This window comes from Clarias gariepinus, chromosome 17 (genome assembly GCF_024256425.1).
Source record: "Clarias gariepinus isolate MV-2021 ecotype Netherlands chromosome 17, CGAR_prim_01v2, whole genome shotgun sequence".
NCBI classification, from domain to species: Eukaryota; Metazoa; Chordata; class Actinopteri; order Siluriformes; family Clariidae; genus Clarias; species Clarias gariepinus.
In genome coordinates, this window is record NC_071116.1 from 18,325,111 (window position 1) to 18,340,147 (window position 15,037).

A 15,037-nucleotide genomic window follows, 5' to 3' on the forward strand; every position below is an offset into this window, starting at 1 on the left:
TAACCTTTATTTTCTAAGGACTGTGGGAGACAGCACTAACCTCTTCACTACCATGCCACCTTACAAGTGGGTTAAATTTAAAGCCAATATCAACTGTCCTTCCTTGACAGGTTTTTCCTCCCACTATACTAATTAAGACTTACAAATTTTTTTAATCTTCAATCCCACTTATCCTGTGTACAGGGGCACGGTGGTTGGGAGTAGCTGAAGCCTATCTCTGGAGATTTAGGGAATGAGGTGTGGAGTAAGCTAGCTTGATGCCAATCCATCACAGGGCATACACACTACGGGCAATTTCGGAACACCAGTCTGCATGTCTTTGGACTGTGGGAGGAAACCCACCAAGCAGAAGGAGAACCGAGACGGGAATAATCTGCATGTTTTTGGACTGTGGGAGGAAACCCACCAAGCACAGGGAGAACATGCAAACTCCATGCACACAGAGATGGGAATCGAGCTGGCCCAAGAGATGAGCATTTTCTGAAATTACTTCTGATAAAAGTAGCATAAGCCATTCTGTGGTTAAAGTATTTAAAAAAAAAATTTTTTTGCATTAATTATGTTTAGTGTGAGCATTAACTGGATCTCTTGGGATAATACTGTATATCTGCATGATTTTATAGAACACCGGCACATGACGGTCGTTCTGATTGGATAATTGCATGTACGAGCAAATGTGCATATGTTCTTATTAAAGTGTCCGGTCAGTGTAGGCTGTTTGGTTTCACGAGACAGCAGTGAATTTATGGTTTTGTTATTTTTAAAAGCCAACATTTTGTCCACTCGCCCAAACAAAACTCTTGCACTCTGAACAATCCAATGAAAGCCAGCGAGGAAACCCGCCCAGTCTGGCGGCCGTGTGAGAGACTCCGAGCCTCAGCAGCTTCTCCTCTACCGGATCCTCTGGAAGCGGCGGATAAACAGCTCCTGTCTCTCTTCACCACACACGCTGTAAGTAAACCACGTTTTATCTCATGTACCTCATAGCCTCTGTACTTCTCGTTGGAATAACTGACTTTTATGCAGAAATTTCAAGCAAAATGTGAAATACAGAAAATATCAGCATGGACTCGATTCCACATGTAAGCTTAGCAAGTTTAAACTTGAGATCAAAGAAATATTTTTTCACTTTGTATCAATTTGTTTATTTATTCATTCATTCATTCGTTTTTTTGTTTTTTTTTTAAATAACGTTACATTGTATACGCTCCCGTGTGAGGGTGCGTTCACAAGCACCACACATTTGAATGGGCGTATAGACCATCCATTTAAATAGCACAACTCACCACAACTTTAAATTCAATTAAATAGTCCTCTTGCGGTGGACTCGAGTTATAAATACACTGCCTAACAAGGGAGCTTTTTTTTTTCTTTTCAGTCTTCAAACGTATAAATAAAGTTAATAAAAATGCATTCAGGTTTATCCTGGTGTTATATAAGCCATTTGTGGATTCCCTGTGCATATGTTTATTTTCGACACATTTAGGAATTATAGTGGCATTTGTTTATGGTAAGCTGTTTCACAAAAACACATCCACATTGTGTGTGTGTGTGTGTGTGTCTGTGTGTGTGTGTGTTTAAGAGATGGAACACTGGAGATGGAGAGTTGATGGTTGTGTATTTTTACTGGACATCGGACAAGCTGGAAAATTGGAATCACTGGTTTAAGGAACAGATCCGACTCTGATGCGTTCATTCCTGAGGCCAGAATTGTTCAGAAAGTATAAAGTATAAGGGTCCCCGAAATATGAGGATTAATGCTGAGTCAAATGGAAAAAGAACAACCGACTTTTCAATACATAAACCAAACTGCTCGGGCTGGATGTAGATGTTTATGTGAGTAGCAAGTGAAAAAATCTAAAAGATATCATGCTCTCTATAAGCGCTTTAGTGGCATTCTCTTAATCCAGTAGGTTTGTTTATTTATGTATTTATTCATTTATTTGTGAAAAAGATGACAACGATGATGATGATGATGATGATGAAATAAATACATAAAATGGTGTCCCCATTTAACGCATTATAATCCTGTTTTTATCTTTGGATGTCTTGAGACAGAAATGACCAGGAATTAAATAAAGCGTATTGTAAAACTGCCTCTAATTTCTGCTCTCTGTTGGAATAGTGTGTAACTTACAGGGCTGTTTGATTATAAACAAATAAAGGTGATGTTGATCAAGCAAGACCGAGGACACATGCGTCGGAATGATACAGGGTTCCACCCCACTTGTTCAATTTCTACTCCTGCTCATCCTTATGGGATTTGGTAAGTAAAAATACTAAGAAATAATTAAGGATTATAATAATACACTAGCTAAACAGCTTTATAAGTTCTACAAATAGGTTTAGTTTTAATGCTTCTGTCCATAGCTATATAAATTTATTGTGCATAATTATTGCATTTATGACACCTGATATTATATGGTGGTCTAGTATAAGCAGTGTCCTTTAGTTGAACACAGGCTTAGATAGGAAGAGAAGGGAGGGAGTGTTTTTCCTGCCCGCTTTTCCGTTGGCTTATGTATTTTTTTGTCTTGGGAAGTGACCTATGTGTAGCGGCATTCGTAAATCACAATGTCTTGCTTAAGTAACAGTGGGTTCTCACAGCCTATTGTCAAAAGAATACAAAGTGTTTTGGAAGGGAGGCGGAGGGCAAATAGGTTATGCACAGTGGTTTGCAGTAATGTAAACACTATGCATACCCTAGGTTATGGGGTGCATTACCCATAGCTTAGTTCAGTCAAATATTGCTTTTATTATGAGATATTGTAACAAAGCAACTTTACAGACGTAAATGTATATTAAGATCCCTAATGAAGAAGCTAGAGGTGACAGTAGCAAGGAAGAGACAATATGAGGAAAAGAGGTAAGACGAAGTGAATGCTATAGCGGCGAACAACCCTCTTCCTTGCACATTACAGTGTTTCTCAGCTCCCAACGCACATGATCAGCTGACTAACATTTTTTTTCTGAATTGAAGTGGATGTGTTTGAGCAGGGAAAACTATAAAATGTGCAGTACAGGGGTGGTTGGGGGTCATCCACGACCAGGGTGGAGAATCAATACCTTAAAGCAATCCCCCAACCTGTTGAGTAATACACTTGTATAGTAAAAAGCCAAATAGTGCTAAGAGTGTTGAAAGGATGTTCAGTATAATCACAATGTAAAGAAATTACACATAATTACTGAAGTCTGTAAAATTAAGGTGTGATCCACTGAAGAAAGGGACAGACTAAAGGATAGAAATGAATTAAATCTTCTGAAGATATCAATTTTGGAACTGTTTGTGGGAAAACATCGTGAATGCTGTTATTTATACTGTACTGTATATAATTATATTAACTATTTTTTTCATTTATAAGCTGTTTACCTTTTCTATTTTTGTCTTTACTTCCTTTTTTGTGTTTTATTCTGTTTGCAGCAATGGCTGGTCTACATTTGTGGCCCGCGGTACATGTTGCTCTAAGCAATGCCAGTGTCTTTGTCACTTACAATACAGACAGCAACATGACAGCCAGTGAACTTTCTATGGATTTGGTTGACGTTGATAAGAATTTAACCGTGCTAACTAGACGTTTGCCATTCAACCAGTCGGGGGGCGTTCTGGAGTTTGACTGCACATCCTTCTCATATGCTGGAAACTTCAGCTTCAGATTAGACCAACAGAGCCACCAGGGTGCACTGAAAAGTACCTCCAGCTGGTGGAGCCCAGTATTACATGTCCAGTGGCCCACTTTCCACTTTGGAGTAGAACGTGCTAACAACGACCACAGCTCTGGTGCATTTCAGGTTTCTGTGTCTACCAACGTTGACTTCCATTTCTGCCTGTACATCAGTGCATCCCTCTATCTAGAGGTCAGCTACATGGAGCACAACACAGTTGGGAAGAACACCATCGACAAGGTACAAAAACGAACGACACACAACATCCAGCTTGTAAAGTCACAGCATGTGGACATAAAGTGTGCCTCCCTGCTGACTGAGGCTGATTTCATCCAAGTAGCTCTCAAGTCCCACTATACCCAGCAGGACATCAAATCCTCTGGACCACTCTATCTATCTCGCATTTTCTCCTATAAGCTCATGGTCGAGAACATCTACAGGAGTGGCTGTGAGGGCACAGTGTCTGTCCGGCTGCTCTATCCACCCTGCACGGTCACCACAGGGAAGGTGCTGCTGTATAAGGAGGCCAGTACAGCTGCAAAGCAGGAAACTTCTTCTCAGTCTGCCTTTCAATTTCTTAGTCGAGGGGAGAATGAGACCGAATTTAACTGCTCCCAATTTGATCTTGGTCAGAAAAAGTACTGCTTTCACTATGCACGCATCTACAGTCACGCCCCCAGTTTGGCACAGACGTGCATCATTGTGCAAAGAAATGCTGGTGAGCATTTTTGTAAAAAAGTTTTTGTATGTGGTAAAGATTTTTTTTTTCATCAGGTCACTTCAATTTATTTCTGTTATTTCCAGATAATACAATAGTGCTCATATGCCACCATCACAACAGCATTATATCCAGTTAATATAAATATAGTATTTCTCCTGGCGTGCATAATCAGTTCAGTTCTGCTTAAGCTTTGTATTTGATTTGTTAGTAGAGATGTGGGGCCCATGGCAAACATGGAGCGGGTGCAGCGTGACCTGTGGAGACGGGGTGCGAGAACGTGTCCGTGAGTGTTTGCTGCCCCCTGGTGGTGGCATGCAGTGCACTGGCATGGTGAAAGAGCAGTCACTTTGCTCCCTTGAGGTCTGCACTGGTAAGATATTTCTTAAGGATCATGTCTTTATTCTTTTGCAGTCTGAAGAAGCTCAGTTTTGTATCTGTAACACATTTTCTGGAAGTCTAAATCTATCCTATTGTGTGGTCTATAGATGTCTTGCCGCCTGTTTCGGTCTCACCTCCTCCAGCTGTGGATTCCTTTCTTGGAGGTAACCTAGTTGTTGTGGCTGGTATCGTTCTCTGTCTAGCTGTCATCCTTGTGACTATCCTCATCACAGTGTGGAGAAAATTGTGCCATGCCCCAAAGTGTAGCTCAGCACGGCCTGAGTCTATGCATTCTCCTGGTGGACGAAAGAACTCAGATGAGGCTTCCATATGTGGACACAGCATGCAGAGGCCTAGCTTCTCTGAGAGTATGGGGGCAGTTCAGAAAGGCCAATCATGCCCTGTATCTATTCGAGCAGCATCAGACAAGGGGGTACTGGCCTGTCAGCAGAGTTTTTCCCTCCCCATGCCCTTTCCCCAGGATCCTGAGCGGCTGTCCCCCTCTGGTCAAAAGATTGTTCCTCCCATTTTTGGGTATCGCTTGGCACAGCAACAGCTTAAGGAAATGAAAAAGAAAGGGCTCAGAGAAGCCACACAAGTCTATCATGTCTCTCAGAGTCCTGTTGATGATGCCATGGTGGAGGCCACAGCCTCAACATCTGCTGGTCTTACACCAGTGCCTCAAGACCTGGAAAGTCAAGAAGAAGTCAGTATCAGTCACCTCCAAAAATCCCTCTTCACAGAGTCCACATGGCCTCATAGAAACTCTGCCACGCTGCCTGACAGACTGAGCCACAAGGTGGACCCCCTATTGGCCCCTCCAAAAGCTGTTATTAGTGATCGGGACCGACGGCAAGAACGCACAGCAGACTGGGTGGCAATGGTGGATCGAAACAGACTTAGTTCTTCTAAGAATCCAAACTTCAGAAGGACATCTAGCTTTAATGAGAGCAACCTTCAGCAGTTAACTAAGCCACGGTCATTTAGGGAGAGGAGCATGACTCAGGTGGCCCCCCGCCAGCTTCCAGAGGGCAGCTGTAGAACCAGAGCTTGGGAGCATACAATACCTGAGCTGGGGGACTGGTCTCAAGCTAAATATAAGATACCTGAAATCTCTAGTGACCACAGACAACAGCCTTGGGTAAATATGCATTCCTTTCCAAAATCCAAACCTGCGATGGTTAATTCAGGGATTTCAATACCAACAAAAAATCGAGTAACTGACAGGCATGGAGTGGGCTGGGTCCCATCTTTTGAAATAGATCGAGTAGAAAGGGCTGAACAAAATTGGAACAGGAGAGGTCCATCACCCATACAGCGGAATCTTTTGGCCAGGAAGTTGCGAGAAGCCAATTCATCAGCCAGCCACCACAGACAGAGAAGTTCCACCTTCTCTAGCTCTGATCAAAGCAAGGGGCGATGCCGTAGCCTCCCACTCTCTGCGGACTTCAGCAGCTCCTCCTATGGCCTGACTGAGGATGAGCAGCGAATGATGGACATTTCTGGATATTTGGGAGAAGAGGTCGGGACAGGAATAATGAAAGACCTCGGACTCACCTAATTATATCTGAGAAGATCCTGATCAGAAACTCCAGAGCTGGATTTTCACAAGTGAATGTTTCTCTAGGTTTTAAAGTAAAAATAATTGCAGTGGCTTTGGGAACAAGTTTTGTGATTAGTTGAAAAATGAATAATTTATTATATTTAAATTTCATGTTAATTAGTAATCTATTAGCATCACAAATTATATTAAACGTGCACATTGTAGGAATCTAAAGATTCCTCTCAAATAGATTCCCCTCAAATATTCCTTATTATGTTATTGGCACCTAATTAACCAGTTATATATAAGCACTATTACTTTAATGCACCATAAGATCAGACACTGATACTGTATAATAGACCAAGCTGGATTTATCAAGTAAACATTCTTCAAAAAATATAATGTTATTGCAATTTTTAACTGCATTAATGCAGCATTTTAATTACAATATTTTAACAAAATGTGTGTGTGTGTATGTATATATATTATATATAAATGAAAAAAAGCTATTTTTATATCTTGGTAATTTTCAGAATTAGTGCATATTAATTTTGTTTTGGGATCAGGATTAAAAGAATGCAGTCATAATCTGGCTGTAGTCTAGAGGATAATACAGAGTAGTTTAAAGTCTCTTTACACTGGAAGAAATGTCTCAGCTCATAAAAAAGCAATAAATGTTCTTTATGCATTGTAAATAAATTTATTTCATGTTCATCAATCTTTGTTACATTTATGCCTATACTTCAGATAAATGCAGATCCCAAATACTGTATATTTTTTAGCAATTGAAAGTACAGTATTAGAATGTAGAGGGTTCATTACAAGGATAGAGATAGGGATGGCTGGTCCTTATAAGGAAAACTACATTTGAAAATATACACTTCTCATAAATGACATTTCAACAAGCTGCACTTGATGCATGCTTACTATATTATTCTGCATTTCAGAAAGCAAAGAAATAATATTTTATATCTTTAATCCACATGCATGTAAATTCTAGGTTATAATCAGAATATTCTGTACTTTTGTTGCATGTTTGGATTGCATAATAGTGCGGCTAAATTCGCATATGATAACATAGAGCAGGAACATTAAAAAGTGTCATGTTTTAGCTGTCTGGTCCCGCTCCACTCCCGAGACTGTCCATAAAAGCTGTAGGCCGCACCTTCATGCTTACGTGTCTGAGGGAGTACCAAAATCCTCGCCAGGTGCTCCACACCACCCCATTGTCGTATTTCGCTGTGTACTTCCCTCCTCTATAAAACTTCCCATTCAAGTTGGCAGCATGGCACCTAGAGAAGAGCAAATCATCCTGTAACTGCTATTCATGAAGGATATGTCTCAATACACACTTTCTGCAAGTAATATGTCCTGAATCTCTGTTTAAACTGTAATGGAGAACAAATTTGAAATAATAATAGTAACCCTTAGAAGAACAAGAGGGTCCTTACACACTTTGATTTCATAAGACTGATGTCATAGTCGTTGGCCCCTAAATATGCACTTTGTATACTTTTTTTATTACCTGTTATACCACCAGCCGCCCTTGTTCTCTATAGCACAGTTTCCTTGCAGGTACCGATCATTATCCTGGTCTCTGGTACTAAACTGCATGCCACTGTGGGAGGCAGACCACTGCTCCACCATATTGCTCCCACCTGACAGGGCATCTCCAGCACGGCCACTGTACATGCCAAAGTACAGCCTGTATTTATCCTGTGTGTGTAAGACACAGTATTTTAGGGATTGGAAACACTACAAATGCAACATTATAAGTTTTTTTTTAGATAATAACAAAATGATATGAAAGCTTACCTTTTCATTTGCCACTCTGAAGTTTTCATATATCGCATATGATTTTTCTCCACTCCAGTCCATCAGATCAATTTTCATTACTTTTTTACCTTCGTGGAAAATGCACATAAGTAAGTCTTTTCCATGAACATGGGATAAAATGTTTTACAGATTATTTAACAGCAACCTACCTCTGTGAAGCAAAGAGTGAATGTGATCATTGCCCAGCCAGAACTCATCTTTGCTTGATTGGAAATGACCAAACCCATTCTTATAGTCCTGCCAGCCTCTGAAAAAGTTATTGGTTAGTCGTTACAATGTATTACGTTATCTGGACATTCCCATCCCTGACGGTGTATTGTAATTTAGATATTTTCTTTGGTAATCCTGTAATTGACATTTTTCTCCTAAAGACAGCCAAGCTTTATCTTAAAATACTGAGGAAGATACATATTCCTCCAATATTATAATGCTCAATGTTTTCCTCTTACCACCCTAAATCACCCTAGTGGATGGATTGGCTATGTTAGGTTGTTCCTAGGTTTGAATGAGTGTCCAAATATGCGCGTATATGATGCAATGTGATGGACTCGCATGAGGGAATTCCTGGACTTTCTGCTCTGAAAGAGTCAGTCAAACATTTAAATTCTTGTTTGCCAACCAATTTGTTTGGAAATACAGAGGTCACTAATGTCCCATTAATGGTGGAGTGGTGTTATAGCCTACCTGTTAAAATCCACTTTACCGTTGCGACGTTTCTGTAACACAGTCCAGCCTCCTCCATCTTCCATATCACAGTACACAAGAAAAGGCTCGAGAGTTGCATCTGGTCTAATCCTGTAGAACCCACTTTCAGGTCTGAGCCTGTCAAATAGCTCAGAGCAATCTGAAGTTTAAAAAACACAATCCAAAAACATTAATTATAATTATAATTACAGTACAGTCATCTACTCTGATGCTACACTGTACCCCATGCACGAGTGTCTCAAAGTGTGCCAACAAGGGCCATCTGACAGAAATTCTTAGAAAGAGTATAAAATGGCTGGTGAAATTAAAGTCAGCGAGGAAAAATTTTAGATCACTACTGAGAATTGTAATATATTTTTGTAAGTTTTTAATCACTGTTATCAACAGCACTATAGCTATATCAGCATTACAGCTTTTTGTTCTATACCTTAATTGTATGTCCATACCACATTTCAGCACTGGTGGAAGGTAACTTATCTGTTCTTTACTGGAGTAGTTTTATTAGTGGAGACTTTGCAAATTTTACTCAACATCCTGCAACAAATAGAAGTACTTTCTACTTCACTACATTTCTAGGTGGCGTTGTGTTACTTAACCACAGTGATGTGTAGTATTTAAAGCAGCACTATTGCCAGCTGTTGACTATTACGCATAATTGCGTGATTTGCCTTCCCTTAGTGAAACACTCGATCGTGTAGCAGGTGGTTGAAAAGTGCCAATCTTTACATTTATAAACTATAATAAAACCACAAACCATATTTATAAAACCAAAAACCACATTACACGTTTTAAATATTTTAACAGTAAACTCAAGGTTTCCACTTCTGTGTAAGAACACTGCTTTTAAGTGCCATAGTGCGCTGCTTACGTTAGCAGTTATTGACTTTATTACTCTTAGTTTGAGCCATTGAGGGCCAATCATCCTATTACAATGGCCATTCAAGTAGAAACAGGACTTGTAATGAAATGTTTTAGAAAGAAGGTGATGGTAATGAGACTCCTTACCATCCGTGTGAGAGTCCGTGAATGATAACGGCTAAGTGCCTACTGTAGTCACATACTTATAAACATTCAGAGAGTGGAATGCTCTCAGGAAAAAAACATCCTGAATTAATCACCATACTTGCACTGTCATCCGCACCATTTGCACATTATAGGAACTTGACTGAGAGTTATTATAATGTCTCTAACACAGTCCTGACTTTGCAAAGCAATTTCCATCTGTTTGGACCATTGAAGGGGTTCCTGGAAGGCCAGTGCCAAAACATGTGACCATAACATGAAGCAAGCAGTCTTTTTACGTTCTAAGTTCTTTCTAGAAACTTTCCAAGGTATTATATAGAAAAATAAAGGGATTTTTAAATTTGCAAATGTTCTTTTATTTTGTAAGTCAAAAGTTCTGGTTTGGCCTAATTGCCCCATACATTTGCAGCTAGATAAAATTGATGTCATTAAACAATATAATTATCTACAAAACATTATTTAAAATAAAAAAAATAACTGTGAAAAAGAAACAAAAAAAAAACAATGGACCAACATAACACCTTTGTCATAAACCAGCAGGTTTCCTCCTGTGTTTGGCAGACTTGGTAAGGTTGTGTTGTCCTGTTTATACTCTGGTTCCGGTCTGAAGCGGCGGTGTGTACGCAGGTAAATCAGTTTCCAGTCCCCGATTAAGAGCTCATAATGAAGTTTCTGAATGCTCTCTTTCAGCTCCAACAAATCCAAGGGACATTCATCCTCTGTCTCAATTAACACAACACAACGGATTATGGATAATAATGGGTTTCCACATTTACAATACAAAAAAAAAAAAAAAAAAAAAGAACACTTTAACAGATGATTTTCATTTCAGAGATTGTACCAAAGGGACCCCTTGTGAGAGCACAAGATTCCTTAACTATACGAATAATTATTAGGAAACCTTGTTTAGTTTGTTTGTTTGCTGATTTATTAATAAAAAATAAATACCTTCTGTTATCTGCTCTTGCAATTGAGCCATTATCAACTGCCCTGAGAGCCACCCCCTTTTTGGGAAGGAATTTTATCTGCCATCTCTGGTTTCAAAGTGCATTGTACATGGATGATCTAATGTTATAGATGTCATATCCATTAACTTTTAATCTGACTACCCTGTGATTATTTCAGATGTTTTAGGGTAAAGTTGTTTGGCTAATTTGCTGGGTATAGAGTTAACATTGTTTTATGGTGTAAACGTTAAACTATTTCTTTTACGTTAAGTAGACTGGTTTATAATATTTAGGAATTATATTAAGTGATTGCTGAATTTTTTTTTAGTAGATTACCAAATTAAGTTAGTTAAAATCAGTGCAGTTAACATAAATATTCTACCTAGATTTTAGTGAATGTATGCTTATGATTTCATTTAAAAGTTTTTTTAAGTTCCATATATTAAACTGTTTGCAACTTTTTATGAAATGGAAAGGTTCCGTTGTATAAAATGGAATGGTTAAAAAAAGCGAACCTTTCCATTTATTTAAGTAATCAGAGATGGTACTTCATAGTGGCTTAACGCAGATTTTCTAATATATTATTAGGCTGCTTTTACATAAAATAATATTCTACCCTCAATTTTGTGGGTTTTGTTTGGAAAAAAGCCCTCTACATTTTTATTTGCTAGTAATATGCTCTTTAACTAAACCCTCAGGCTTTACAACCAATCTTGTGTTGCTTCCGCAATTAGAATTTATACCTATTTATAAATAATTTTAAGTTTATAATTGTTTAATTATGTGCCAGGTTAAGTCATACGTTTTAAAGTACAAAAGTACAGAACTGGGTAAAATTTCAAAAGCTAGACAGGCCAAATTTGATCCCAGTATCCCAAAAGGAATCAGTTATATTTGGCTTATAATACTAAAAAGCCAGGCACCATCTGTTGATTCTTAGGAAATCCTCCGTGCCACCAATCATATCTCAGTGATTTAAAAACAAGAAATATCTTTTGAAATTTGAAAAAAATAATAAAAAAATGTATTAGAGGTAACTGTAGGACTAAACTTTTTGATCTGTTTTCTTTGTTTTTTTACACAATAACACTCTCCCTACATTCCTACTAACACACCAACACAACCAACACCTAACATCTCATACATTTCTATTTCAATTATATTTAGTAGTAACATTGTACATATTGTAAATTTACCAGCTAAAGTTTTTCTATATTTTTTTATAATCTTCTCTTAGTTCATATTTATCATATTTCTCTCTTTAAACACTCGATTTTCTTTTTTTTTAATTCGGTCGTATAAGCGTTTCACTGCATATCATACTGTTTAGGGCTGTTCGTGTGGTAAATTTGTTTTTTGATTTCACCAGCAGATGGCGCCATGCCTCGCGTACTTTAATTCTCAGGAGCGTCCAACTTCTGACTGACTAACCACCCCCTTCCCCCTCCCCGCCCCACACACACACACACTGCCTTCCTTTTCTTTTTTTTTTTTTTTACATTTTACATAGATGTAACAGATATAATGCTGTTATACTTTTTTAATGTTATATATGATTTTTTTTTTATTGTCAAAATTATAAGTGCTTAGAGATGTCTTTTTCTGTTTTTAATTATTTAAGACTTATTCTAAGGTTAACTGTAAAAAAAAAAAGTATAAATAATAAGCAGAAATAAAATACAAACCTAAATATGACATTTAAATAATCAAATTACATTATTTTACATCATTACACAATTTTAATAGCTAATGTCTGCTTTATGTCATTTTTGCTCATCAATGTGTAGATAAAACTGTTTAACTCTAACTACTGCAAATCCACATTTTCTATTCAAAAAAGGCCACTGAAGTACTTTTTACTTTAACAAAATTCCATGTTATGCTATTGTCAACTCAAACTGGTGTAAAGCATCTGCATTGCATTATTCAATACAGGTATGTCAGTTTTCTGATTGAACAGGTGGCACATTTTTACTACCAGTGTAATAGTAGGGTTGTCTTGGACTGTGACATTATCTGTAAATATAAAATCACATTTAGGTTTTGAGATTGACCTCATTAACTACAGTACCTTTGGAAATAGACGGAGTTTAATATCAACATACACTTGAAAGTCATACATAAGTATTTTAGATGATTTGCAAAAATTACCCTAATTTACTTAACTTTACCTTTTGGAATAACACTTGATTTGTCAGAGTAAAAGTAATACCATAAGTCATGTGATGTATAACCACAAAAAAAAAACAATATTTCTTACCAAGCCAGCTGATGGCAGAGTTGTAATGTATACCATAAAAAGGAGAATCACCGCAGACATGGCCACAAAATCAAAAAACTCAAAGACAGGGCAAGAATGTGCACACACTTCCACCACTGTTTTAACAGCTTTTTAAAATCTTAAAATCTGCGTCTTTTAAGATGGTTAAGATTCCAATGGCAGTGGAAACAGTAGACCGTAACATGCGTACTGGTAGCTTCATTTCCAAGAACTGTACTCCACATGCTGATGGTTCAGAACGTACAGGCTTTTATTTTTATTATTTATAGATCAGTTAGTTCCGCATGGTCTCCGTTAAATCAAAGAAGGTGTTGCACCACTTTTCCATTCCTTACATTCCACTGGTCTTTTTTCTCTTAAAAAACAAACTAAAATGCTTTCAATACTATAATCAATCACTAAAATAATTTTCTAAAATATTTCAAATAAAAAAATACAAATAAGTCCAAAGATAAACCATCCTGCATTAAAAAGCCTATGTTTGTTCTTTGTAATTCTGTAGCAAATTTGTGTTTTTAATTTGCCTTAATTCAGTATGTGTGTGGGATTATTAACAGTAATCTTTGAAACTTTTTGTGAAGTCAACAGCAATTGGCCACACTGGTTTAAGCTGATAGATAGAATTATTGAGATAACCACTCTGCATGTGGTGTGGTGAGCAGAAAATCATCTCACAATGCACAACACCAAAAATGGACAGCAAAACCTGCATGAATTGCATGATGTGATCAGGTCCACCTGGGCTATAAACTCAAAGGAATGTTTTCTATATCTTGTAGAATTTAGGCTGTTTTGAAAGCAAAGGGAAACCTAACCAGTTTTAATACAATGTTCTTGGCAGGGTACACCCTGGACAGGGTGCCAATCCATTGCAGGGCACACAGACATAATACACACACTCATTCACACACTATGGGCAATTTGCTATGGGCAAATTCACACACTATGGGCCTAACATGTCTTTGGACTGTGGGGGAAAACCCACCAAGCACAGGGAGAACATGCAAACTCCATGCACACAGAGACAGTAATCGAGCCTGGCTCAATAACATATTATTTCTTAAATATTAATGATTTAATGGAAAAATGCTACTCTGGATGGAAATTAATATTGTGACATAAGCTGAGAAATACATTCATTATATTGTTAATAAACATGCATCAATGTAGTAAAACATGTAATTTGCCCATAGCATGTATTAAATAAGCATATTTGGAGCAAAAAGAAACAGAAACAGTGTTTAGCCTTAACTATTATAAACTTCCATAAATTACTAAACAGAATAGCCTTTTTATTCATAACATTCATAACAAAAGCTTTTAGTTAACGGAATGAGAATATTTGATACATTTATGCTGATATATTTGTATTTTATGGCATAAGTTTGCAAAAATGTGCAACTTCAGTATAAGAACACTAGAGTCACTCCCATTCTCAAAAATCAGAAAAGAGACAAAAAGCTTAATCTAGCAGTAAAATGTGTATAGAGAGACCGCTAAGTTGCACAGTAAAGATTCCAAGACTATTACCCACACACAGCTGTCCACATTAAAACACAGGATGGTTGGACCTTGTCAATTAATCAGTTGGTTTTGTGGCTGCACATACTGTAACTGACAGAACTATATGGTGCAATAACTGTACACAAAGGCGAGAAGTGTTTCCCACATTATTTTGATTTTATTTGTTGCCCAAAATTGTGAACATAGGTTTATTTAAAATAGATTACTAAGATGTATTATATTACAAGGACAATAAGTGCATGTATTTAAAAGCTTTCTCTCTCTCTCACAGTCTCTCTCTCTCTCTCTCTCTCTCTCTGTGATGCATAACCCTGCCTGCTATGCATTAAAAAGACAAATGGTGATTCATTTTCTTCTTCTTCTTCTTTTTTAAATTGTTAATCAGAAATTTTTTACCCATATCAAGACAACAGCCA

At 37.6% G+C, this 15,037-nt stretch overlaps 2 protein-coding genes across 4 annotated transcripts; one reads left to right on the forward strand and one right to left on the reverse strand.

Annotated features, from left to right (window-relative positions):
- The first annotated feature begins 814 nt into the window (after nucleotides 1-814).
- Nucleotides 815-7,023, forward strand: LOC128505524 (thrombospondin type-1 domain-containing protein 1). Of its 3 annotated transcripts, none has more exons than XM_053476007.1 (6): nucleotides 815-951; nucleotides 1,583-1,913; nucleotides 2,126-2,266; nucleotides 3,422-4,381; nucleotides 4,593-4,754; nucleotides 4,870-7,023. In XM_053476007.1, exons 3-6 carry the CDS (start codon nucleotides 2,206-2,208, stop codon nucleotides 6,321-6,323), a joined length of 2,637 nt encoding a protein of 878 aa, XP_053331982.1. In that variant the 5' UTR covers nucleotides 815-951; nucleotides 1,583-1,913; nucleotides 2,126-2,205; the 3' UTR covers nucleotides 6,324-7,023. The 3 variants fall into 3 exon arrangements, with proteins under 3 accessions (XP_053331982.1, XP_053331981.1, XP_053331983.1); XM_053476006.1 differs by having other exon boundaries at nucleotides 1,583-1,836; XM_053476008.1 differs by having other exon boundaries at nucleotides 1,583-1,836; nucleotides 4,596-4,754.
- Nucleotides 7,020-13,319, reverse strand: fgl1b (fibrinogen like 1B). The gene is made up of 7 exons (XM_053476009.1): nucleotides 13,077-13,319; nucleotides 10,391-10,592; nucleotides 8,826-8,985; nucleotides 8,291-8,388; nucleotides 8,121-8,209; nucleotides 7,831-8,021; nucleotides 7,020-7,597 (listed from the first exon to the last, which is right to left on the reverse strand). The coding sequence occupies exons 1-7, from the start codon at nucleotides 13,134-13,136 to the stop codon at nucleotides 7,414-7,416; spliced, it is 984 nt and encodes a 327-aa protein (XP_053331984.1). The 5' UTR covers nucleotides 13,137-13,319; the 3' UTR covers nucleotides 7,020-7,413.
- Nucleotides 13,320-15,037: the final 1,718 nt, after the last annotated feature.